Raw genomic sequence first — 23738 nt, 5'->3', positions numbered from 1 at the left:
AGCATTGGGACCTATTGAGTGGTTGGGATCAGTTTTCACTTGGGACTCTTAGGTCTTGGAATGTTCTTTAGGATCCATCTGACTTTTACTGCCAACATGATTGTTGCATGGTGAGTCATGAGCATAACCCCCATAATGGTTAGGAATTTGTCACCAGTAAACTGTAAACTCTTCCAAGATTTAGGCTTTAATTGGGACTTTGAAGAAAGTTGTTAGTCTTTAATGACTACTGTGACAGAGTGGCTGTTAGTGAACATCTGGGATTAGAGCTGCCTCACACTTGTAGGGAACTTGTTAAAAGATTCAGGGATGTGAGCCAGGCATGGTGGCACGTGCCTTTAATCCAGCACTTGGGGAGGCAGAGGCAGGTGAATCTTTTAATTCGAGGCCAGTCTAATCTACAAAGGTTGCCCAGGACAGCCAAGGCTTTATGGAGAAATACTGTCTCAAAACAAACAAACAAACAAAAGCAAAGGATGTAGGGATGTATAGTAGAGATAAGGGAGAATGTTTGAGGCTCTAGATATTCCTGGGCCTTTATAGAGCAGGGGTTTGGTATTATGAGTACCTTAGGGTCTTAGGGCTCTTCAGATGTCAAAAATGGGCATGGAGATTGGAAGGAAATTGGGTAACTCGGTAGAACCAAAAAGGAATGAATGAAAAGATGTTTATCACACATGTTAAGAGAGGTTTGCCATTAATGCTATGGAGGAATATTGAGGACCAGAATGTTAAATCAGAAATTAACCAGGGAGAAGAATGTAGTTCCTATATTGGTAGTATATATAACCATGCCCTTGCTGTATCGTGGATCATCTAAGGCTTGTGAGGAGTTCCAAGGAAAACTTGGGATCCTGAATAACCCCAGGGTCTCTTCAAAGGAGAAAGAATCCTTTATTACCCAGGTTCAAAGTTAAGGGCATTGTCAGTATTCATGCTTAACCCTAGCATGAGATTTTTAGATACAGGATGAGGGGGGAGAAGGGGATAGAGATGATAGGAGAAAGAGGAAATGGAGGAGAAAGAGGATTCTAGTGGCCTCCCACTTTACAGTTTAGACATGGTCCCATAAAAGGTTAGCTGGATTCCTTTGTGCTCTCACAGCTAAAATATTATAATTGGCTACAGGGATAATCAGAGTGGTTCGTTTGTCCCAAAGATAAGTTATTTCCCTTGCATTTAGTAGGGTGTGTTTAGGTGGAATGCTTTGACTTTCTGATGAAAATGGTCAGGGAACAGAAAGTTGCCATAGCAATTCCTTTAATCTTCTGGTGTGGCCTTTTCTAGCCTTTGAGTCCTCTTATTATTAAATATAGCCTTGAAGGCAGTATCTGTCTAGAAAGTAGAAGGAAAGGAGTTTGGATATCCCTGTTCTGGTTTTTGAAACTTTTGTCTAATATATGAAGAGGTTTTATAAAATATACAGGTAGGTTGCCTTTGACTGCCTTGTCTCTTAAGAGTCCAGGTTAATGAGACCTGATAGGCTAGGGTCAGATAGAAGGGGAGGAGGACATCCCCGATCAGTGGACTAGGGGGAGTAACATAGGGGGAGAAGAAGGAAGGTAGGTGGGACTGAGAGGGGATAAAGGAGGGAGGCTACAGCTGGGATACAGAGTGCATAAACTGTAACAAATAAACAACAACAACACAAAGAAATGAAAAAAAAAATAAGAGAGTCCAGGTATAGTATTGGTGCATGATGTCATCCAGCTTATATTAAAATGAAAAAGAGCAGGGTTCTTGAAAGTTTCCTTTGTTAGATTCCATAACAAAGGTATTGTTAATGGAGTTGATAGCAGCCTTTTTCTTTCTAAGACACAGGGTGTATTGTATTCCTAAGGGTCCTTTCCCTGTTGTCTCCCATGTAGGAGTCCTGATATGATCATTGGGGTTTCCTGTCAAGGATTGTAAAGGAACATGTCTTCTCTGTTATCAGGGTTATGACTGTGGCTCTCATCGGCTCAGCTGCCTGCTAAAGACTAGGTATGGAACCTCTTTGTATGCACATAGCAATGGCACATTGGTTAGAGACATTGGCTGCTCTTTCAAATAATGCAGATTTTATTACCAGCACCCACCTCAATGCTCAGAACTGTCTATAACTCTGGTCCCAGGGGCTCTAGTTTCTAATTATGGTCTCTATTCTCTATGAGCACCATATAGGCATGCATATTTTGCACAGACAAAAATGCAGGCAAACACGTATAAATAAAAGTAATTTTAAAAAATTTATGTAAGTTTGTCAGACTAGGACAAAAGGCTACAATTAGCCCTTTGGATTCCATAACATAGGTAGAGATCATTTTGGGCAAAATGATCATAGTTGTTAGATTTGGGTCAGATCAGATGAGGAAAGAGATATGCACGTGGGTGGTGCTGAGGTCCTCACTAATCACCTCACAAACAATGTGTAGATTTGATTTGAGGGGACAGGGTCTCACCATTTAGTTCTGGCCTGGAGCTTAGTATGTTACCAGGTTGGCCTCAAATTCAGAGATGGGCCTGCTTCTGCCTCCTGAATTTTGGGATTAAGGGCATGTACCATCACACCCAGTGTGAAGAATATTTTTAGCTGGTAGCTTTTACTTGCCTGAGTTCTTTGGTATATATGTGAAAGTAGAATGTATCTATGTAAGGGTGAAGAGACTTACAGGTAAAAAGCGAGGGAGTTTTCAGAACAGGAGAAATGAAGTCCCTTAAAATTGTAGACTACAGCAGTGTAGTCCTCCCTCCATCCCCAATCATATTTTAAAATACCAACAATAAATTCCTTTGGCTTGTGTCCATCAGTTGTGAATGGAAAGCATATCTTTCTGGAAAGGCCCCAAAGAACTACCTAGTCTCTCCTCTGATGGGAGAAAAACTCTAGGCTTTTGGACATTGCTTGAGAGTCTCCTTAGCCAGGTACTTTCAGGTGACCACCATAAACACCAGAGGTACGAAGAAAATTTCATTGTAAGCCATCAAAATGCTGGGCAAAACAGCATCTAGAAAGAAGACTGATGACCTTCTGTACGCATGTCTCCAAGACATGCACAAAGAGTTTCTTAAAATACTTCAGGGAAGCAGTAAGCCCACAGAGGGAGTTATATAGCTGAGAGAGAGAGAGAGAAAGAGCGCGAAGGAGTTCTTTGCATAACAGTTAAGCGGAAGTGAGTTGGTTTTGTATAATGTACTCCATATCTGATACCAAGGTAGATATGTGAATGCCTTATCTTGTAGAATAGTAAACTTTGCAGATTTTTTGAAGCTGGCCCTTTTTATAAAGTTCCACTAAATCTCCAAAGTGTGAAAATTTGCTTTTAGTTTTGACTCTTTGTGTCTGCAGAGTAGTTTGAAAATAGTATAGGCAAGCCAACACTTTACAGTTTAGAAGACTGACCATTTCTAAGCACTTGGATTAATAGAAAGTTAGAAAATTAATCATTGGTGATTACAAATAAGTACATTTTTAAATTTCATGTAATTTTATAAAGGTATAATCCATAAGAGGTGGCATTTGGTTCACTACTTTCTTCCAGCCTGAGATGGGAGCAGTAGAATACAGGTTGGATTTGAATTCCTGGATGCAAGTGATTCTGTATACTGGTCTCCCAAGTAGCTAGGACCACATGCAAACATACATGGCTGCTTTGTTTGCATTCTTTGCATTGATATTTACTCAATTGATGTTAATTTGTTAGGATCATTAATCATTCTTACTCTAGTAAATTCTGCATGTTGTCCTACTTCTCTTGGTGTAATCACACAGGATTGGCTCACTTACCTACTTAACAAGTGACAATATGTATGAAGTATTTGTTGTCTTTCAGAGAAATCCATTCATAGCGCACATCATTGTTGGCAGGGACGGATTCTCTTGATATGTCTAGATGACAAAACATTCAGAAAGCCAACAGTTCAGAAAAATTGCTGTGTTTATGTAAGTCAATTAGAATAAGAGAACTACTGTTACCATTTATGTTAGTGGGATGTCTCCCAGAATCTTAGATTTTCTAATACCAGAAAAGTCCACTCTGTATAGAAACAACTCTTTGACTGCTAATGCTAGCTCTCCTGTACGTCATTCACCAGAACTGTGTTGTTATAGGTACTGGAAATACATTCTAGAAAGAAAAAAATGGGGTGGCCAGCAGCACATTTCTCTCCCAGGCACAGTACTGAGGAGTGTTCCTACTATGCTATTGTCTCTCTCTCTTTCATCCTTCCTTTTTATTTTATTTTTTTCTTTTTCCTGTGGAGTTAGGGTTTCATTGTGTAGTTTTGGCTGAACTAGAGCTGTTCCTTTCTCCTTATTTAATATCTCAGCTGCCACTAGAGTTTCAGTTTCATTGAGTGAATTCCCAAATACAACAAAATTATATGTAGACATCTTATTTGAGTGTAAACTCTTTAGATCTGTTACTCTTATCTGTTCTCTTATATATATTTGGGATGTTTTAGGATTTTTTGGCCTTTGAGGATGTGGCTGTGAAATTCAGCCAGGAAGAATGGATTTTGCTGGATCCTTCTCAGAAGAAGCTATACAAAGATGTCATGCTAGAAACCTGCAGTAATCTTACTTCTATAGGTAAGAATGCCACCATTTATTTTTCAAGGAACAAGTGCTTCTTGGTTCTATGATTTGGAAATATAACTTAGAAAGAGGAGAAATCAGTGAATACAAAGAAATGGGTCCAGTGTACATCAAACACAGAAACTCATTATTCTATAATTTCTAATATTTTTTGGGGGGTGTCTGCATTTTAGGAATCAAATGGGAAGACCAAAACATTGGAGAGCAGTACAAACATTCTTGGAAATACCTAAGGTAATTTGCATATACAACTAAAAAATGCTTTCCTTGAGAAATTCTTAAATGTGCTATGAAAAGTCACAATCAAAAACCAAAAGAAGCTAAAGGCATGGCTCAGCATTTAAAAGATATCTGGGTCTTCCAGAGGACCCAGTTTCTAGTCCTCACACTTATCTGATGTCTCACAGCCATCTGTAACTCCAGTTCCAGGGCATCCAGTGCTCTCATCTGGCCTATACAGTCACCATGCATGGGTATCTTGTCAGATATACATAGAGGCAATACATCCGTGCACATAAAATAAATAATAAAATAAAAAAGTAAACAAAAATCAGAACTTTAAATTTTATTTATCATTAGAAAAATTTTAACAAAAAGCATTTACTTCAGTTTAATATATGAAAAAACAGTTCACTTGGAAATGGTACTTAGACAACACCAATATGACTGGGGCTTTTTATGTATATATAAGATTTATTTGGTTATTTATCTCATGTATATAGGTATTTTGTCTGCATATACATCTGCACACCAAAAGAGGGTTTTTGGATCCCATGGGACTACAGTTATAGGCAGTTGTGAGTCACCATGTGGATGCTGAGAACTGAACTCACTACTTTTGGAATAGCAGCCAGTGCTCTTAACTCTGAGCCATCTCTCCATCCTATATGGGGCTGTTTTGATAGTAGCTCTTTGGGTGCATATTGTAGAATTATTAGTCCATTTTGTTTGAGACTATTCAGGTAGCAAAAGCATGCACTTTCCTGTATTTTTATGAATAGTGTAAGCCCTACTAGTAACACTAACAGAAAATCATTAGTGAAGTAGCCACTACTAACATGTTTATGCTTTTTTACAGAAGGTACATGATAGATGCAATTTATGAGCATAAAGAAGGTAGCCAGTTTCAAGAAACCTTTACCTGGATACCAAATCTCTGTAGGAGTACAAAATTTTCTATTGAAGTAAAACCATTTGAATGTGGTTTGTGTGGACAAGTTTTCACGTGTCAATCATCCTTTAATGAACACATCATGTCGCACTTGGGGGACAAACCATCTGAACACAAATACGGTAAGAAACAGTAGAAGTATAAACTGTAGAAAAACCTTGAACTTACAAATGTTCAATGATACATGGGGACCTTATGAAAGTGAAATGTTTTCAAAATCTTTTTTGTTTTCCAGGTTCATTTGCGATACAACAGCAAAGTCATAGTGGTGAAAGATCCTATAAGCAATTTGGAATGGCTTTTGTTAGCCCCTTTTCACCTTCTGTAGATGGAAGAACCAACACTGAAGATAAATATTACGAATGTAAACAGTATAGTAAAGCTCTGAGTTCTTCTAGTACTCTTCAGAGTCATGAAAGAGTTCATACTAGAGAAAAACCCTATGAATGTAAACAGTGTGGAAAAACCCTCTGTTCTCCCAGTTCCCTTCAAGATCATGAAAGGATTCACAGTGGAGAAAAACTTCATGCATGTAAACAGTGTGGTAAAACTTTCAAATGTCAAAATTACCTTCGAATACATGAGAGAAGTCACATTGGAGAAAAATTCTATGACTGTAAACAGTGTGGTAAAGCTTTCAGAAGTCACTGTTCCCTTCAAAGACATAAAATAGCTCATCCTGAGAAAAAACCTTATCCATGTAAACAGTGTGGTAAGTCATTCACTTATCTGTATTTACTTCAGGCACATGACAGATTTCACACTGGAGAAAAACCATATAAATGTAAGTTATGCAGTAAAGCATTCCATTGTTCCCTTTTTCTTCAAAGGCACAAAAGGTCTCATGCTTGGGAAAAACCCTGTAAATGTAAACAGTGTGGTAAGACCTTCAGAAGTCACAATTCCCTTCAGTTGCATTCAAGGACTCATACTGTAGGGGAACCTTATAAATGTAAGATATGTAGTAAAGCCTTTCTGTGTCCTCTTTTTCTTCAAAGACATGAAAGAACTCACACTGAGGAAAAGCCCTTTGAATGTAACCAATGTAGTAAAATCTTCAGAGACTGGAGTACCTTCCAAGTACATGAAAGAGCTCATGCTATAGAAAAGCCCTATAAATGTAAGATATGTAGTAAAGCCTTTTTTCATTTCTCTTCCCTGGAAAGACATGAAAAGATTCATACTGGAAGAAAACGATATGCATGTAAATATGTATGTAAGCAGTGTGGTCAGTCCTTCATTTTTCCTTGTTTGCTTGAGAAGCATTTAAGAACTCACACTGATGAAAAGCCCTATGAATGTAAACAATGTGGTAAAGCATTTAGGAGTCTCACTTATGTTCGCATACATAAAAGAACTCACACTGAAGAAAGGCTGTTTGCATGTAAACAGAGTAGTAGAAGTCTCAGTTGTCCCAGTGCCCTTCAGTTACATGAACTAACTTATCCTGCAGGAAAACCCTATGCAGGTCAACAATCTGATAAAACTGTCAGAAGATTCAGTTATTTTCAAGTACATGAAAGGGCTCAGACTGAAGAAAAAGCTTATGAGTGTAAGCAATGTGGTAAAATTCTCAGCTGTTCAAGTTCCCTTCAGCTACACAAAAGAATCCATACCGGAGAGAAACCACATGAATGTAAACAGTGTGGTAAAGCCTTCACTGTTCTGAGTAGTCTTCATGTACATGAAATATCTCACACTCATGAAAAGCTTTATCAGTGCAAGCAACCTGGTAGAGTTTTCACTCTTAGTAATCTTATATTGGACAGAAAGAAAGCTGAAGGAAATGCCTGTGAATGTAAACACTGTGGCAAGTCCTTTGTTTCTCGATATTTACTTCAAATGCATGAAAGGTCTCATTCTGCAGAGAAACGCTATGAATGTAAGGTGTGCGGTAAAACCTTCATTTATCCCTCTTTTCTTCAAAGACATGAAAGAACGCATACTGGAGAAAAACCTTATGAATGTAAACAGTGTGGTAAGGCCTTCAGAGTTCAGAGCTCCCTTCGATTACATGAAAGAACTCACTCTGAGGAAAAACCATATGAATGTAAACACTGTAGTAAAGCCTTCTGGCGTTTCCCTTCTCTTCAAGTACATGAAAGAATCCATACTGGAGAAAAACCCTTTGAGTGTAAACAATGTGGTAAAGCCTTCAGATGTCACAGTTCCCTTCAAAGACATGAAAGAACTCATAGTCATGAAAAACCATATGAATGTGAACAGTGTGGTAAGGCCTTTAGATGTCATCGATCCCTTCAAAGACATGGAAAAACTCATGCTGGAGAAAAAGCACCATGAAACTAGAGTTATGAAAAATTTTTAGACTTTCCATTTTCTAATGCTTGAAAATACTCCTGGGAAAATATGGTGGTATAAAACAAGTGTTGAAAGCTGCAGAATTTTGTTTTTGTTTTGTTTTAATCCTAGAGTTCCTAAAGAAAGACCTATCAAACTGTTAAGATGTTCAGTTCCAAGCTTAGTATGGTGATGCATGCCTTTAATCCCAACACACGGGAGGCAGAGGCAGTCAGATCTCTTTAGTTCAAGGCCAGACTACAAAGTGAATTACAAGACAGCCAGGGCTACACAGAGAAACCTTGTCTTAAAAAACAAATGATGTTCAGTTTTACTTGAAGACTTGAATACCTTTGGTGGAACACAAATGTGATTTGAGGATACCTAATTTTTCATAATCTTAATGAATAATCACATGATAATGCGAATAAAGTTAGCTCTTACAAGAATAAATGTTGGATTGAAACTAGTTTGGAAAGTAAAGATCGTAAAATTTTAACTACACTAAAAGTCATGAAGACTATTGGAAATAAATCTTAAGTATTTTGAAATCCTGGTGCAAACTAACCTATAATGCATAGATTTTCTTATATCATGAATGTATTATATAGGTTATGAATATATTGTGTTACCAGTGATTTGTGTTTAATGGTCATCATAGGAGGGCTTAGTGGTACAGGCCTGTAGTGTTAGCTGCTCAGGTGGCTGATGGAGAATTGCAAAGTCAGGACCTGCCCAAGCAATTTAAGTCCTATTTTGTAATCAAAAGCTGAAGAGTACTGGGAATGTTGTTCATTATGTAGAATACTTGGCCTGGCACGCATGAGACTATTAAATTCAATCCCTAGTACTCTTACCAAAAAAATGAGAGGGTGTTGCCATTTTAAGAGAGGCATGCATTGAGGTGAAATTTCTTAAGTATGCTCTTCAGCAATAGAGGTAGTTAGTGATATATACCTTGTCGAAGAATTTTATAATTATGTGTGAAGATCATTGTGTCTTGTTATTTTTCCTGATGCTGTGATAAAATATTCCAAGAGAAACAAGTTAAGAAGGGTTTCATTTGGCTTAGAGGTTGAGCCATGTCACAGACTGACAAATCACAGCAAGAGGAGCATGTGGGAACTTGCCACACTGTATCTATAGTTAGAGTGATGAGTGCTCATGATCACCTAGTTTTCTCCCTTTCATACAGTCTGGACCCAAACCTAGGAAATAGTACCACTCCTTTCACGGTGAGTCTTCCTGTCTCAACTTAAATCCCTTATAGACAAGCCCTGAGGCTCATTTCCCAAGTGATTCTAGAGCTTCACAAGATAATAGTATCTATCACAAATGTATCCTACACTACTCCAAACATGCAGTTTTACTGCTTACTTTAGGCAAGGGTAACTGTAATTGTTTTGGAAACTGAAAATATTTGCTGTAAATATATGAAAGGATAATGGTATAAAGGTTAATGCAACACTTATGAAGGCCCCATATTGTGATTGGAGTCCTCTAGAGTAACTGTTGCTCTGGGTGTTAGTAAGTTACTGTTTAGTGAATGGTAAGGACATTACTGTACACTAATATTACAACTATTAACTTTATAAAACTGTAGTCTTAGATTTTATTGTCTATAAAATATTTACCTTAGAAAATTAGCTCAATACCTTTTCACTTTGCAAAATTAGAAATTTGGATGCTTTTCTACTATCCTAGACACTGATCGGTTTGCAAGTAAAAAAAAATGGTGTACCTTTAGATTAAATTGTGTTAGAAAGCTTGGTTTTAAAAATTGCTTCTAATTTACCAAAAATGTACTTTAAAAAAAAAAAGATTCTTTGGTAAATTTTAGTTTGGGATTATTTGATTTGGAATAATATAGTAGTTTCTGAAATGGTCCTAAATGTATTTTATACTAATTTATGTGAAGGGCACTCAGCATTGATTCAATTCTAGAAAACATTGGTTCTCTATATTTTGCATTCTAAATTATTCAGGTAAGATGATGATGATTTTTGATTGTGTCGTCCTGACCTGGAACTCAGTATGTACACCGGGCTGGCCTCTAATTCAGAGATTCACCTGCCTCTGCCTCTGCCTCTTGAGTGCTGACATTAAAGGCGAGTGCCACATTCAGGTAAAATTTAATACTTGGTGTAAAAATAAGCATCTCATATCAGTGTGAAAATTTGCTTTCATCTTTAACAAATAGTAAAGTTGCTTACTAAAGAATTTTTAAAATAGATTTTTTAAAGACTTTTAGATTACAGTTATTTTGTGTCTGTGTGTTTGTATAAAGAGAAGCAATATAGCCAGAAGCTGATTCATGCAGTGTGAAGAGCTGCCAAATAAAATTTTGCTTGTGTCATGTTGATATCTGGAGCGTCTATTTTGTTCTGTTGGTACATCAGATTAAAGATTATGGTTAGGATTAAAGGAGTAGAAATTAGGTTTTAGGTAAGAGTTGGGAGCAGGGGGGTTTTGTTAAGGGTTAGGGTAAATAGTTGTGGTAGGGCTAGAGGTTAGGTACTAGGATTAAGGGTTAAAATTTTAGATTTAGGTTTTGCATTAAGGATTAATGTTTGGGATGTGGTTAAGAGTAATGTTAAATGTGGTTGAATATGAGGTGTAGTGTTATTAGGGTTTGGGTTGTGGTTAGAGGGTGTTGAGTTTGGAGTAGTGATAATGTTAGTAGTGGGGGTTACACTAGGATTAAAATTTAGTAGGTAAGGTTAAAATTAGTATTAAGATTGTCAGTAGAGTTATCATTAGGATAAGAGATTGAGATTAAGTTAGGATTAAAGTTTAGTGTAATCAGTAACACATTCTGTCTTCCAAACAGGCCTTCTGTCTTTAAGGTTTTATTGCTGTGAAGAGGCATGATGACTGTAACAACTCTTATAAAGGAAAACAATTGGGGATGGTTTATGGTTCAGAGGTTTAGTCCATTGTTGCCGTATTGGGAAGGATGGTGGCCTGAGGGTAGACATGATACTGGAGAGGTTGCTGAGAGTTCTACATCTGGATCTGCAGGCAGAAGGAAGAGACTGAGACACTAGGCCTGGCCATTCCCAGTGACACATTTCTTCCAGCAAAGCATGTATGCCAACAAGGCCATATCTCCAAATAGTTCTAGTCCCTGTGAGCCTCTGAGACCATTTTTATTCCAACTATGACACCTTCCTTATTTTTAGAAACTTCTATATTAAAAGAAGTGTTAAAGAGATTGGAAGACAATTCAGAAGACTCAAAATGCTCTTTTTTTATTTTTTATTTTTTATTTTTTTTTAGTACTCTAGACATTTCCAATGAGTCTTGTCTCTAATAGAGGTATGTTTTTCTTAGGGCTTCTTAGGTTGATAATCACAGTGGGATGAGACCTGTATTAGGTCTAGATTAGGAGCATTTAAGAGGCCTAAGACTACTTGCTTCTGCTCAGGGAGAGAAATAAGTGTGAGGTCAATCTGACTAGTGGCAGCAACACATTCTGTCTTCTAAGCACATTACATAGAGATTAGAAAACACTAGCCTCTGCCTGGAACAGTGATCCTTTGTCCCAGTACCCCACTTTTCTACACAGTGATCCATTGTCCCGTAACATTCCTTCTCTGTCCCACTACAGTGCTCCTCTTCCATTCCAGTGTTCCTCTGTGCTCCATTATAATATCTGTTGTCACAATTTTCTGCCTTAAAGGTCTGATTCAGAGGATGAAACACATATGCCTGTGCTCAATTCTGCTATACTTTGTTTTATTGCAGTGCTTTACAGTCCAGTCTTAGCACTCTTCTGTCCACCACAGTGATCAGTTTATATGCTAGTGTACCAGTCAAAATACTCAGTTCTATCAGTGGTCCACTGTTTCAGCACAGTGTTCCCTGTCTCATTACCAGGTTTCACTGTTTTCTATCCTGTCGCAAGGCTCTTCTGTTTTATCCTGAAAACTCCATTACTCCCGAATAGTATATAATTTCCCTATAACAATGTTATATTGAGGCATCATAATGCCCATTCTTTTAATCATTGTGCTCTTCTGTACCATCGTAAAGTGCTTCTGTGATACAACACTACTCAGTATTCCATCACACTCTTCATTGTTCTATAATAGGCTTGTTCATGAGTAATACTATTTCCATGCTTAAATTTCTTATAATACCCATGACAGTATCTCATTTTGGTTTTGCCTTTGGAATGTTTCTGATCTGTAGTTCTGTCTTCTCTGCAGTTTGATATATAGACCACACTGGTCTCTCGAACTCCTACTGCCTCCTTAGTGCTAAGATTAAAGATGTGTTCCCATGTCTGTCAGTTCTTTTTATCGCATTATAACGCTTTGCTGTTGCATCAACATGTGGCATTGTCCCATCACAGTGTTTGACTGTCCAAGCAACCATAGTATTTTTTTTCTTTTTTCATACATTTAGAGGTCTTGTTGCAATGCTCTTCTACCCTAATGCTCTGTCATATTACAGCTGCACTGTTAATTGTACAGTCCTCTGTTGGTCTCTCAATGCTTTACTGTTCAATCACTTTCCCTTTCTTAATAAATGCCCACTTACCGACCTCGGTTCCAGGTCTCCTCACATTCTGTTCTGATGCATATCTCGGCTGTCAAATCATGACAATGTAGAAGCCTCACTACTGAAGCTCAAGAAAATAAACAAGCTCCTTTCCTATTAGTGACAGGGCCTGTAAATGAACTTATTAAGCTTGGCGTGAACTCTGCAGGGAAGCAGGCAGAAGCACTGAGATCTGACAACTCTCCATGCACTTTTGGGTTGGTGCCACAATGTCTAAATCAAACCCTGGGACAGCAGTAGAAACTTCATGGGAGATGCTGCTCTGCATACATAGGACCTGCAACATTGGAAGAGGTCAAAATCGTGTCCTGGGGTGGCTGGGGGCGGGGAGGACTACCAGAAAAGGACTTCCAGAAAAGGACTTCTCAAGCACATGGGAGAACCACCAGGAACACAGGCTACAGTTCCCAATGACTCATTAACTCCTGTCCCACAGCACTATGTGGAGCTTCCTAGTGGTATCTGAGAACCATTTTTCAGCTCAGTGAAGCTGTGTCAGATGTTTCATCCTATAGTTTTTAAATTTTCTTATTGTGCAACCTCTATTGTATATGGTGCTTTAGTTTATACATTGCTTTGTTGGGTTCTAGGATTGTTACGTGTATCTTTTCACCCAGGGACTACTATTCCACTTTTCACCTATATCTCATCCCCTCCTATTTGTATGACTTTTATTGTCTCCTACTTATTCCCTGTTGTCGTCGTCATCTTCTTCTTCTTCTTCTTCTTCTTCTTCTTCTTCTTCTTCTTCTTCTTCTTCTTCTTCTTCTTCTTCTTTTCTTCTTCTCCTCCTCCTCCTCCCCCCCGAATTTCCTCAATGATGGACTGTGATCTAGAAATGCAAGCTGAAATAAACCCTTCTCTCCCCAAGTTGCAAGAAGCAAGGATGCCACCCCTTAGACAAATATGGAGGCAGGGATCAAAGAGAACTCAATAAAATTATAGATGAACAGAGAGCCTTTATGATAGGTATCAATGAAACTGAGAAAATCATTAGTTTAAACATTAAAGACATGTTCCACAAAACTTGAAAATTGAAAGAAATGGCTGAATTTTTAGGTGCATATGACTTAACAAGCCAAGTTGAGATAAATGCAGTCATGAGGTCAGTTATTTAATGTTACAGGTTACACAAATGGATTCAAGGACAAGTAGCACATGGCCATTTCAATAGATGCAGAAAAGAGTTTCTGAGAAGATAAATGTCTCCTTACAACAAAAGTCCTGAAGAAACTCAGGGTAGAAGGAATATACATCAAAATAATGCCTGTGTTTGACAAACCCAATGCCAACATTAGAGAACAGCTGAAGCATTACCACAAAAATCAGGAACAAGACAAGGTTGTCCAGTATTTCAACAGTCTAGACTTAATAGCTATAAGATGAGAAGAAGCTAGTTATGATGGCACATGCCTGTAATCCCAGCACTCAGGGAGGCAGAGGCAGACAAATCTCTTGAATTCAAGGCCAGCGTAGTCTACAAAACGAGTTCAGAACAGCTAAGGCTGCACACACACACACACACACACACACACACACACACAAAGTCTCCAGAAACCAAAACCAAAACAAACAAACAAAAATAAATAAAGAGCCTTTATGTATAACAATAGCAAATACATTGAGGAAGAAATCTAGGAAGGAATTCCATGCACTATAATCTTTAAAATGAAAAAATAAAAATAAAAAAAGACCTTGGAATAAAAATAACTAAAGTTGTAAAAGGTCTCTACAATAAAAATTTTAAACCAAAGTGATCAAAGAAGGTAATAGATGAAAAGACTTCCTTTGTGGCTATCCTACCAAAACAGTACAGATTCAAGGTAATCCCAATAAAATGTCAAATGCCTCTTCACAGAAATGGGAAAATATTCTTAAGATTGATATGAAAATACAAAAAATTTTAAATAGCCAAAGCAATACTGAACAATAAGAACAATACTGGAGAATCTGGAGATATAGCTTAGCAATTAGAGTATTTGTAGAGGACTATGAGATGTGCAGGGATAAAGATAGAGCAGAGATTGAGGGAATACCCAATCAATGCCTGGCCCGACCAAAGACCCACCCTATGGGAGCATGCCAACCCCTGACACTGAATGATACTGTGCCAAGCTTGCAGACAGGAGCCTGTCAGAGTTGTCCTCTGGGAGGCTCTACCGAGCAGTGCCTTAGAACAGATGCTGAGACTCACAGCTAAACTGGTTTAAGTGTAGGGAGTCTTGGGGACTAGTGGGAGGAAAGGAAAAGGACAGGGAAGTGACAGAAGCTCCACAAGAAAAATAACAGCCAACTAACCAGGTCCCAGTGGGGTCTGCTGAGACTGAAGTATCAACCAAGTACCACGCATGAAGTGGACCTAGACCTCCTACAAAGATGTAGCAGATGGGCAGCTTAGGCTTCAAGTGGGTGCTCTAGTAAGTGAAGGGAGGACTGCATTAAACATGGACTCACTTGCTGGCTTTTAGGTCACTTTCCCCTGGCAGAAATGCCTTGACAGGCCACAGTCCTGATATAACTTAATGAGCTGGGGAGGATGGGAAAGGGAGCTCCCCTTTCCTGAGGAAAGGGGGCCAGAGGGAGGGAGAGAAGGTGGGACTGGTAGGGGAAGAGGGAAGGAGCTACAAGGATGTAGAATGAATAAATGAGAAAGAAAAAAAAAAGTATTTGTAGTGGTCCCAAGTGCAGTTCTTAGCTCCCACATTGTGGCTTATAATCAACTGTAACTCTAGTTCCAGTGAATGTGACAGTCCTTTCTAAACTCCAGAGGTACTAGGAACACATGTGGTACTCATAATCTACTGGCACTCAGATTTTTAAAACAAAATAATTTGAGATATCCTTATATCTCATTTTAAGTTATACTACCGAGCTGTAATAGTACTAGGGTTATGCTAAGGGTTAGTAATTGGGTTAAATTTATTATTTGATTTAGGTTAGTCTTGAGTTAGTGTTTGAATTAGAGTTAGTGTCAGGGTTGGGTCTAGGGTAGGATTAGATTGGGATTAATATTAGGGTTAGATTTTTTTTTAAACATAGAACAATAGACACCTTTACTACCTGAGCTATGAATTATGGCATATTTGCCTTTCCAGGCTTTGATCTTCCTCAAACAGAACTTCTTGCCTTCTAGCTGCATAGCCATTTGCTCTGCTACAGTGGCCTGGTCTTGAGGCAGTACAGGCAAGAAGCTTGCCCTGCTGGAACTGCCTCCAGAGACAGCAAACTTTAGTGTTCTTTTTTCTTTTATCATTTCTTTTAAATTTTCTTTTCTTTTTTTTTTTTAGATCTCCTTTTTGTGAGTTAGCTTGGCCCCCTTCTTGCACCCCGGGGGCAGTGGATAGTGGAACTCAACACTGTCCGTTCAATGTGTTGTCAATAAGCAAAGACAGTTCTTCAACAGTGTCCAGTAACAACTTGTTACTGGATGTATAACAGACAACATAAGTGATCCTTGTTTTGCAAATAAAACACTGAGAGCTCCAGGAAAAGTTCCCCCACATTTCCTCTCAGGGCACAGTACTTCTTACTGTCTCCTTAAACTTGGACTGTGTGTATTCAAGGGCCAATCTTAGTGTTGGCAGCAGGTCATCCCAGCTCACACTTCAGCTTCTTGTGGTAGGGCTTTTCTCCTACCCTCAGTCTTGCAGTGCTTGTTCCAGTTGTCCCTAGAAGCCCATCACTCTGTGCTGGCTAGACAGAACTAGGGTTGGGTTTAGTGTTCTGTATTAGAGTTAAGGATAGTTTCAATGTTAGATAAGGTAAAATTTAGAGTTGGGGCTAGTGGTATGAATAGCATTAGGACTATTGTTGGCAAGAGTAGTAGAGCTTAACTCATTGTTAGAGTTATGGTTTGGACTAAAGTATTGTTAGTGTTAGAATTAGTGTTAAGATTAAATTTGGTGGTGGCTGCAAAGATGGCGCAGTGGCTAAGAGCAGTGGCTGCTCTTCCAGAGGTTCCAAGTTCAATTTCTGGGAACCACATGGTGGCTCACAACCATCTGTAATGGAATCTGATTCCCTGCTGGTGTGCATGAAAACAGCACTCACGTACATTAAAGAAACAAACAAACTAAAAAGATTAAATTTGCTGATATGTTTAGGTTAGGGTTTGTGTGATTGGTTTTAAGACTAGAGTTATTGATAGGCTAGATATAGTTTTGTTACAAGGGTCATGGTTAAGGTCAGTTTTGGGGGGGGTTTGTTTGTTTGTTTGTTTTTTAGTATAGGTTTAGGGTTAAGGCTAACATTAGGAATAGTTTTAGGGCTAAGGAATAGTATTAGAGTTTGAACATAGTTTTGGCCAAGCTAATGTTAGGGTTAAAGTTGGAGTTAATGTTAGGTATTGGGTTGGTGCTGTGTTATAATTAAGGTTAGATATAGGCTATGATCTTGGTGAGTATTAGAGATGGAGCTAGTTCATGGCTAAGTTAGGATTAGAGGTTAGGTATAGTGTTTAGCCTGGGCTTGTAGTTATAATTAAAGTTTTGAATAATTTTAAGGTTGTGGTTAAAATGAGGGATTGGTTCTAGGCTTAGGGCTATGCCAGTGTTAGAACTATAGATATATTTGTGGTTAGGTATAGTAGGTTAGCATCAGGGTAAAGGGTAGGGTGGGGTTTTAGGCAATGTTAGTATTACTGTTAAGATTAGACTGAAAGTTAGGCTTAGGAATGGTTTTAGGAATTGTGTTATCATTAGGATGAGGGTCAGGGCTGGTGACAGGATTATAGTTAGGATAGTGTTAGACTATAAGTTAGGTTTAGGTTAACCGTTAAGGCTCTGTTAGGAATGGAATGAGGTTTAGTGTTTAGAGCTAGGGTTATGATTAAAGTTAGGATCAATTTTAGGTTCATGGTAAAGGTTAGGTTAGGATTATGGTTAGGAATAGTATTAAGGTTAACATTAGAGCTAGTGTTTGAATGAATCTTAGGGTTAGGGCTAGGCAAATGTTAAGATTAGGGTTTGGTTAAGTAAAGACTTAGAGATAGGGTTAAGTTTCAGATTAGGCTAGTGTAATGTTTAGGGTAAGTGGTGGAGTTAGATTTAAAGACCCAAGTATTAATAGGGTTAGTTACAGGGTTAGAGTTAGTGCTTGGTCTGATTATGGTTATTGGTACTATTAAGCTTGTGTGAGAGTAAAATAAATTTAGTTTTAAAGCTAAAGTTTGGGTTATGGATAGGGTTATTGTTAAAATGAAGGTTATATATTTATTAGGCCCTAGATAGTATTAAAGTTAATATTAGTAGTAAGGTTAGTGTTAGGATTAGGGTTAGTGTTTGGAATAGGATAATTTTATGGTTAAGTTTAAGGACAGGTTTATGGCCATGGTAAGTGTTATGGTTAGGATTAAGTTTTGGGTTGAGGATGGGTTTTTAGTTAGGAACAGTTTTGCATTAGGAATAGGGTTAAGCGTGTGTATGACTGTGTTAAAGTTTAGGTTGGTGTTATGGTTAGTGTTAGAGTTAGGCTAGTGTTCGTGTTTCACTTAGTGTAATGAGTTTGGAGTATTGATTAGGGTTAAACTTCAGACTAGGGCTAGATATGGTGTTAGGTAAAGGTTATGATTAGAGTCAGGGTTAAGTTTAGAGATAAGGTTAGATTTAGTTTTAGAGTTAGGGTTAGGTTTGAGTTTAGAGTCAGGACATGGATAGGGTTATTTTTAAAGTGAGATCTATGATTGGGGTTAAGGGGTAGGATTATGGTTGTGGTTAGGGGTAAGGCTAGTTTTAATGTTAGCATTGGCTTATAGCTAGAATTACATTAGTGTAAATGTTAGCATTATTTTCCTCTCTGGCCTGGCAAGGCTGCACCACCCCCTCTCCTGGGGGGGTCATCAGAGAGCCTGCCACTGAGTTCATACCAGAGACAACCCCTGCTCCCCTTACTAGGGACCCCACATAAGACTGAGTCTATGGGCTACAACTGAGCTGGGGTTTTAGGTCTTCTTCATGCGTTGTCCTTGGTTGGGGTATCATTCTCTTCGGGGACCTCAGGGCTCAGAGTTTTTGGCTCTGTTGGTCTCCTTTTGGAGCGCCTGCCCCCTCCAGGTCTTTCTATCTTCCCCTTTTTTCATAAGATTCCCTGCCACATGGGTCTTTTATGAGACTGTTTCCAACCAAGGACCATGTATGGATAAGGACTATGTATGGATATAACCTAGAACCTTTGCTCGGATGTAGCCCATGGTAGCTCAGTATCCAAGTGTGTTCCCTAGTAAGGGGAACATGGACTATTTCTGACATGAACTCAATAACAGGCTCTTTGACCTCCCCTTGACCCCCCAGGGAGGAGCAGCCCTGCTAGGCCACAGAGGAGGACTTGGCAGCCAGTCCTGAAGATACCTGATAAACCAGGATCAAATGAAAGGGGAGAAGGTCCTCCCCTATCAGTGGACTTGGAAAGGGGCAGGGAGGAAATGAGGGAGGGAGGGTGAGGTTGGGAGGGAATGAAGGAGTGGATACAGCTGAGATACAAAGTTAATAAACTGTAACTAATATTCAAAAAAAATTCCCTGCAACCAGTGTTGATAAGATCTGATAGGCTAGGATCAAATAGAAGGGGAGGAGGACCTCCCCTATCAATGGACTAGGGTAGGGGCATAAGGGGGAGAAGAGCCTCTGGAGGAAGGATGGGATTGGGAGGAGATGAGGGAGGGGGCCACAACTGGGATACAAATTGAATAAATTGTAATAAGTGATAATAGAAAAAAAAAGAATTAAAAAATGTTAGTGTTAGGACTATAGTCAGTGTTAGGCCTAGTTCTCTTTGAGGTTAGAGATAATGTTAACATTAGTGTTTTAGTTAAAGTGAGTTATAGTATTAATATTTATATATATTTATAATTAGGGTGGGAGCTAGAGTTTAGTGTTAAGGTTAAATTAGATCGAGGATTAGCATTTTAGATGGGATAACAGTTATCATGAGGGCTAAAATTCAAAATTAAGGTTATTTGCAGTGTTAAGATTTGGTTTATTAGCCAGGCATGGTGACATATGCCTGTAATCCCAGCAGTCAGGGAGCCTGGGGCAGGTGGATCTCTTGTGAGTTTGAGGCCAGCCTGGTCTAGAAAGCGAGTCCAGGATAGCCAAGGCTACACCAAAAAACCCTGTCTCGAAAAACCAAAAATAAAATGGGGTTATTGATAGAGTAATGGTTCTAGTAGGGATATAATTTAGGCTTAATGTTAATATAGTGTTAGAGTAATAGAGCTATGGCCTGGCTGATGAAGGTATAGGGCCAAAATTATATATAGTAAGAGTTAGAGTTCAGGAGAGGCTAGGGTTAGGCTTAAAGTTATGGATAGAGTATATGTTAGGGGTTTATGCTTGGGCTTGTATAAAGGTTTGTAAAAAAGTATACAGTATGTCTAGGGTTAGGCTGGTTTAGGGTTTAGGTATAGGGCTAAGTATAGACAACAGTTAGGGTTAGGTACAGAAGTACAGTTCTTATTGGGATTAGGGTACAACTACCCTAATTAGGGTGGCCTAGGTTTAAGCTTTAGTGTAAGTCTAACACTGCTGTTAGTGTTGGGTTACATTAGAGATTCCGTTAAGTCTTAAATTAGATCTACAATTTACATTAGTGTTAGACCTGATTCTAGTACTTGGTTTGGGATTAGAATTTGAGTTACGATGAATATTAGGGTTAGGGTTAGAGTGTATGTTTAGGCTTAATGGTCAGGTTGGTGTTAGGGATATAGTTTGAGTAATGCTTACTAGTGTTTAATGTTCAGTTTGTTTTAGGTTGAAGCCATGCTGATAGTCTTGTTCATTTCTCCGTTTCTGTCACAAAATACTATGGCCAAAACTATCTGGGGAAGAAAATGGTTTATTTCATTTGACAGTTTCTGTGTTACAATTTATTTATATGAAAAGTCTGCAAAGTAACGTAAGGCAATAACCTGGAGGCAGGAACTAGAAGCAAAGACTATGTCGTACCATGGTCTTTTTACAGTTTACTGGTTCTCCATGGCTTTTTCTCTCTGATTTCTTATACAACCCAGAACCACCTGCTGAGGGATGCCACTGCCTGTGGTATTCTGTACCCTCAAACTACAATCATTAATCAAGAAAATTCTCCACAGATATGCTCACAGACAAGTCTAATATATGGAATTTCTTAGTTGAGATTCCCTCTTCCCAGATATGTTTATGTTTATTTCAAGTTGACAAAAACTATCCAGCCCAGCTAGTGTTGGAATTTGAGCCAGGTTTAGGGTTAGCTATAACCTAGGTATATTGTAAAAGAAAGGATTAAATTGAAGACCTACAGTTTTAGAGGATTATAGTCTATGATGTCAGAACAAAGACATGCCACAGGAACAATTAAGAGCTCATGTGTCGATTTTCAAGTAGATAGAAAGACACTGGGAATGTCTGGAGTCTTTTGAAATTCCAAATTCCAAAGGCCACCCCCCAGTGACATATCCTCCAAAAAGGCCACACCTAGCCCTTCTTAAGTAGTTCAGCCAACTGGGTACTAATTATTCAAACACAGTCCTATAGGGAACATTCTCATTTCAAACACCACATTAATATTCTCTGTCATGTTAACTTTAGGGTTAAGGTTATGATGAGATGTAGGCTAGAGTTAGGTTTAGGGATAGTATTATAGTTATGATGTGATATGTTTGGGGTTAGAGTTCGATTGAGTGCTATTGGTTAGCTATAGGGCTACACTAGAGTTACAATTATTGTTTGGGTGAGGAATAGATTAGGGAAAGGGATAAAATTAGTGTAATAGTTAGGGCAAGGTGGGTTAGTTTTAGTGCTGGGGCTAAGTATATAGTTAGGGTAAGTGTTAGTGCTAGGGTTATGGGTTATGTCTAAGTTAGGGTTGAGGTTAAGGCTAAAGTTAGCATTACGGTGTTAGGGGAAAGTTTATATGCTTAAATTTTAGCTTAAAATCAGGATTGGTTGTAGAATTGCGGCTGGAACAGGGATAATAAAGGGTTTCAGTTCGGTCTGAGATAGTGTTGGGGTAATACAGTTGTGGTTGTATTTTGAGACAGGACTAGGGCTAGGATTGAGGCTAGAATTACAGTTACTGCAATGCTAGAGTCAAAGTTTGTGTTTTGGCTAGGTATAAGACAATATGGCCTTGTGATATCACAAAGTTCCATTGTGTCTACTGAATTATGATACTGAAGTACTCAGTTGTAAGCACAATGCTTCATTATGTCATCACACTGCTACATTGCATCAGCACAACTGTGTAAGTCAACACAATAATCATTGTCATCACAATACTACATTAGCTTACAAGGCATGGGCATCTCATCAAAATAATGTATATTCATGACACATGCATCAACCCTGAGTTGCTTTTTATCTCCAGACATCCCCATTCAGCAAGCCTGATGCTCCAAGGACATCCAGGTCTGCACAAGAAACATCTAGCACAAGGCTTCCAATTGAACACCTGCTACACCAGGTTAGGCCCACCACTGATGCCTCCTACACCACAAACATCCAAGGAAAACCAGATGGCTAAAGGATAGAGTAAGAACACAATCAACAAGAACCAGGGAAATATGACACCTTCAGAGTACAACTATCCTACTACAGAAAGCCCAGGATAGCCCAACACAATTGAAGCACAAGAAAATGAACTTCAATCTTACAAAGATGATAAAGCCTTTAAAGAGGAAATGAATAAATCCTTAAAGAAATACAGAAAAATAAAATTAAACAGGTGAAGGAAATGGGTAAAACTGTTCAAGACCTCAAAATGGAAGTAGAAGTAATAAAACACAAATTAAGGGGATCCTGGAGATGGAAAACCTACAGAAGAGAACAGGAACAACAGATGAAAGTATCACCAACAGATTATAAGAGATGGAAGAGAGAATTTCAGGTGTAGAAGATATAATAGAAGAAATTGATACATCAGTCAAAGAAAATGCTAAATTTAAAAAATTCCTGACCACATGACAAGGACACTTGTTCAACTATCTTCATAGCAGCTTTATTTGTAAAATAGTCTGAAACTGGAAACAACATAAATGTTCCTCAGCTGAAAAATAGTTAAGGAAACTGAATATTTACACAATAGAATACTACTTGGCTATTAAAAACAAAGACATCATGCAATTTGCAGGCAAATAAATGGAACTAGAAAACATCATCCTGAGTGAGGTAACCCAGACCAGAAAGACACACATGGTACACACTCACTTATAAGTAGATATTAGATATAAAGTAAAGGATTCCAATGCTACATTGCACAGAGCCAAAGAAGCCATGGAAGATCCAAGGTAAGATGCTTGACTCTCACTCAGAACAGGAAATAAAATAGACATCTGAAGTAAATGGAAGAAGAAAGAGGGGTTATAGAGGATAAAAAGTTGGGGATCAGGTCAGTAGAGAGCAGAGGTTGATGGAGGACAGGGAGAGAGAATGGAAATCAGTAGGGAGGATCTCTGGGACAAGGAAGGCTCCTTATGGGGGTGACCCTAGCTGAGATTCCTAGCATTGGGGGTTAAGGAGCCTGAAGTCGCCACCACCTGTGGCCATTTGAGACTTCTAGTGGAGGATGGTGGACACCAACCCACCCATAAATCCTTCAACCCAAAATTTGTTTTGCCTACAAGAAGTGTAAGGGTAAAGAAGGAGCAGAGATTGAGAGAATGGCAAACCAATGACTGGCCCAACTTGAGACCCACCCCATGGGAGAGAGCAACCCCTGTCACTATTAATGATACTCTACTATATTTGTAAAAGGAGCCTAGCATAACTGTCTTCTGAGAGACTTCATCCACCAGGTGATGGAAACAGATGCAGAGACCCACAGCCAAACAATAGGCCAAGCTCCAGGAGTTCTGTGGAAGAGTGGGAGGAAAGATGGAGGAAGCAGCAGTGGGTCAAGGATACCACAAGAAGACCTACAGAGTCAACTAACCCAGGCCCATGGGGGCTCACAGAGACTGAACCACCACCAAAGAGCAAGCATGGATTGAACCTAGACACTCCCTCCCTACACATATATAGCACATGTGCAGTGTGGCCAATATGTGGAGACACTAATTGTAGTAGTGGGGGTACTCTCTGGCTCTGTTGCCTGCCACTAAATCCCTTTCCCCTAGCTGAGATGCCTTGTGAGGGCCCAGTGGGAGAGGATGCACTC

At 38.8% G+C, this 23738-nt stretch overlaps 1 protein-coding gene and 1 pseudogene across 18 annotated transcripts in view; one reads left to right on the top strand and one right to left on the bottom strand.

Moving 5' to 3' along the window:
* The window catches only part of LOC110564750 (zinc finger protein 791-like), a 19394-nt gene extending 8987 nt beyond the window's left edge, over nt 1–10407 (top strand). For 4 of the 18 annotated variants that reach the window (XM_060366746.1, XM_060366748.1, XM_060366752.1 and 1 more), the window contains 5 exons: nt 1869–1983; nt 4444–4570; nt 4750–4810; nt 5655–5869; nt 5983–10407. In XM_060366746.1, the coding sequence (XP_060222729.1) occupies nt 4537–4570; nt 4750–4810; nt 5655–5869; nt 5983–8048 (2376 nt within the window). In that variant the 5' untranslated portion in view covers nt 1869–1983; nt 4444–4536 and the 3' untranslated portion in view covers nt 8049–10407. Of the gene's footprint in view, nt 1–1868; nt 1984–3812; nt 3923–4443; nt 4571–4749; nt 4811–5654; nt 5870–5982 lie in introns of all 18 variants that reach the window. The other 14 variants (XM_060366747.1, XM_060366744.1, XM_060366745.1 and 11 more) reach the window with 5 other exon arrangements.
* Nucleotides 8691–23738, bottom strand: part of LOC110564751 (small ribosomal subunit protein eS8-like) — a 27822-nt pseudogene continuing 12774 nt past the window's right edge.

This window comes from Meriones unguiculatus, chromosome 14, assembly GCF_030254825.1.
Source record: "Meriones unguiculatus strain TT.TT164.6M chromosome 14, Bangor_MerUng_6.1, whole genome shotgun sequence".
In the NCBI taxonomy this organism is placed as follows: Eukaryota; Metazoa; Chordata; class Mammalia; order Rodentia; family Muridae; genus Meriones; species Meriones unguiculatus.
The sequence above is the reverse complement of the archived record's forward strand: the minus strand, read 5'-3'. Positions and strand labels throughout refer to the sequence as shown.